This window comes from Antrostomus carolinensis, unplaced genomic scaffold (genome assembly GCF_000700745.2).
Source record: "Antrostomus carolinensis isolate BGI_N321 unplaced genomic scaffold, ASM70074v2 scaffold34435, whole genome shotgun sequence".
In the NCBI taxonomy this organism is placed as follows: Eukaryota; Metazoa; Chordata; class Aves; order Caprimulgiformes; family Caprimulgidae; genus Antrostomus; species Antrostomus carolinensis.
Genome location: NW_010317633.1, coordinates 3,003 through 4,349, shown reverse-complemented (window position 1 = coordinate 4,349; position 1,347 = coordinate 3,003). Strand labels below are relative to the sequence as shown.

The 1,347-nt window shown below is 61.1% G+C and overlaps 1 protein-coding gene across 1 annotated transcript in view; it reads left to right on the top strand.

Moving 5' to 3' along the window:
• Nucleotides 1–60: 60 nt before the first annotated feature.
• LOC104525484 (ankyrin repeat domain-containing protein 24-like) overlaps nucleotides 61–1,347 on the top strand; it is a gene marked incomplete at both ends in the record, with an annotated part of 4,285 nt that continues 2,998 nt past the window's right edge. The window contains 5 exon segments of the mRNA XM_010168652.1: nucleotides 61–191; nucleotides 269–357; nucleotides 683–747; nucleotides 993–1,050; nucleotides 1,133–1,203. Coding sequence (XP_010166954.1) covers nucleotides 61–191; nucleotides 269–357; nucleotides 683–747; nucleotides 993–1,050; nucleotides 1,133–1,203 — 414 coding nt within the window.

Sequence of the window (1,347 nt, the reverse complement as noted above, 5' to 3'; positions counted from 1 at the left end):
CCCCAAGCCTGTCCCTGGGGACAGCACACCCTTCACAGCCCCCTCTTGGCTTCACTGCAGAGCCAGGACTGGACCAAGAACGATGAGAAGCTCCTGCAAGCTGTGGACTACAACGATGCTGGGAAAGTGACATCTCTCCTCGTCCGCAAGGGCCTGGTCCCCACCAAGCTGGACTCGGAGGGCAAATCTGCGTGAGTGCTGACCCTTGTCCCTGGGACACCAGGGACACAGGGTTACATGAGTCTGACAGCCCCTGGTCTTGCTGCAGGTTCCACCTGGCCGCCATGCGAGGGAACGTGGACTGCCTCGAGGCCATGCTGGCTCACGGCGTGGATGCCATGACCAAGGATAGCTCAGGTGAGGGCATGACCACCACACGTCCCTGGTTAACACCATGGACCAGCCAGGGCCACCGGTGCTCCCTGGGTGTTCCCACCCTTCTGGGTTGAACAACTGAAGGGACAGAGGTGACAGCCACACCTGTGGGGGCTGTAAATTGTCCCTGCTTCCTACGGGGACTCAAGCACTGACTGCTGGTGCTCCTGGGGATGTCCCATTCCCATTCAGCCCCAGTTTAGCAGATCCTCCTGTGTGCCCATCCATCTGTCTGTCACCCAACTGGTCCCCTCTGCCACAGACCCATTGTCTGTTCTCTCACCCGTCCGTCTGTCCCTCTCCCCAGGTTACACTGCCCTGCACCTGGCGTCCAAGCACGGCCACCCACAGTGTGTCAGCAAACTGCTGCAGGTACCGGGAGCACGGTGCTGCGAGGGGGGGCGGGCGCTGTGCCATCGAGGTGTCCTCTCTGTCCTTGAGCTCCCTTCCCTCACCAGTGGTGTTGGTTTGCGTGGCAGTTCCCAGCTCTGCCCAGTGCTCTGTGCTGCTGCCCGGCACCCGCTCAGCCCTCCACCATGCCAAGGAGCCACTAGAGCAGTTTGTCTGTCTGTCTGTCTGTCCCCTGCGCTCCCATAACCCAGGCTCCTCTCCCTCAGGCCTCCTGCCCTGTGGATGTGGCTGATGGCAGCGGGCGAACAGCGCTGCACCACGCAGGTGAGTGGGGACAGTGCCAGTCCTGTGTCCTGCTGGTGTCCCCGTGGGAGGCAAAGTGCTCAGCTTCTGTCCTTCTCCCCAGCGGTCAGCGGCTGCATCTCGTGCTCGGAGATCCTTTGTGATTTCAAGGCTCCCTTGAACATCAAGGACAAGGTGAGATCCCTCTGCTGCTCCTCACCCTGCAATGCTGTGCAGAGCAGCAAGGAGCCAGGCTGGGGCTGCTTCTGAAATGCAGCAGCTTCTGGGGTGGAACACAGCAGCTGCCAGTACTTGGGGTTCCCACACAATGACGTGGGA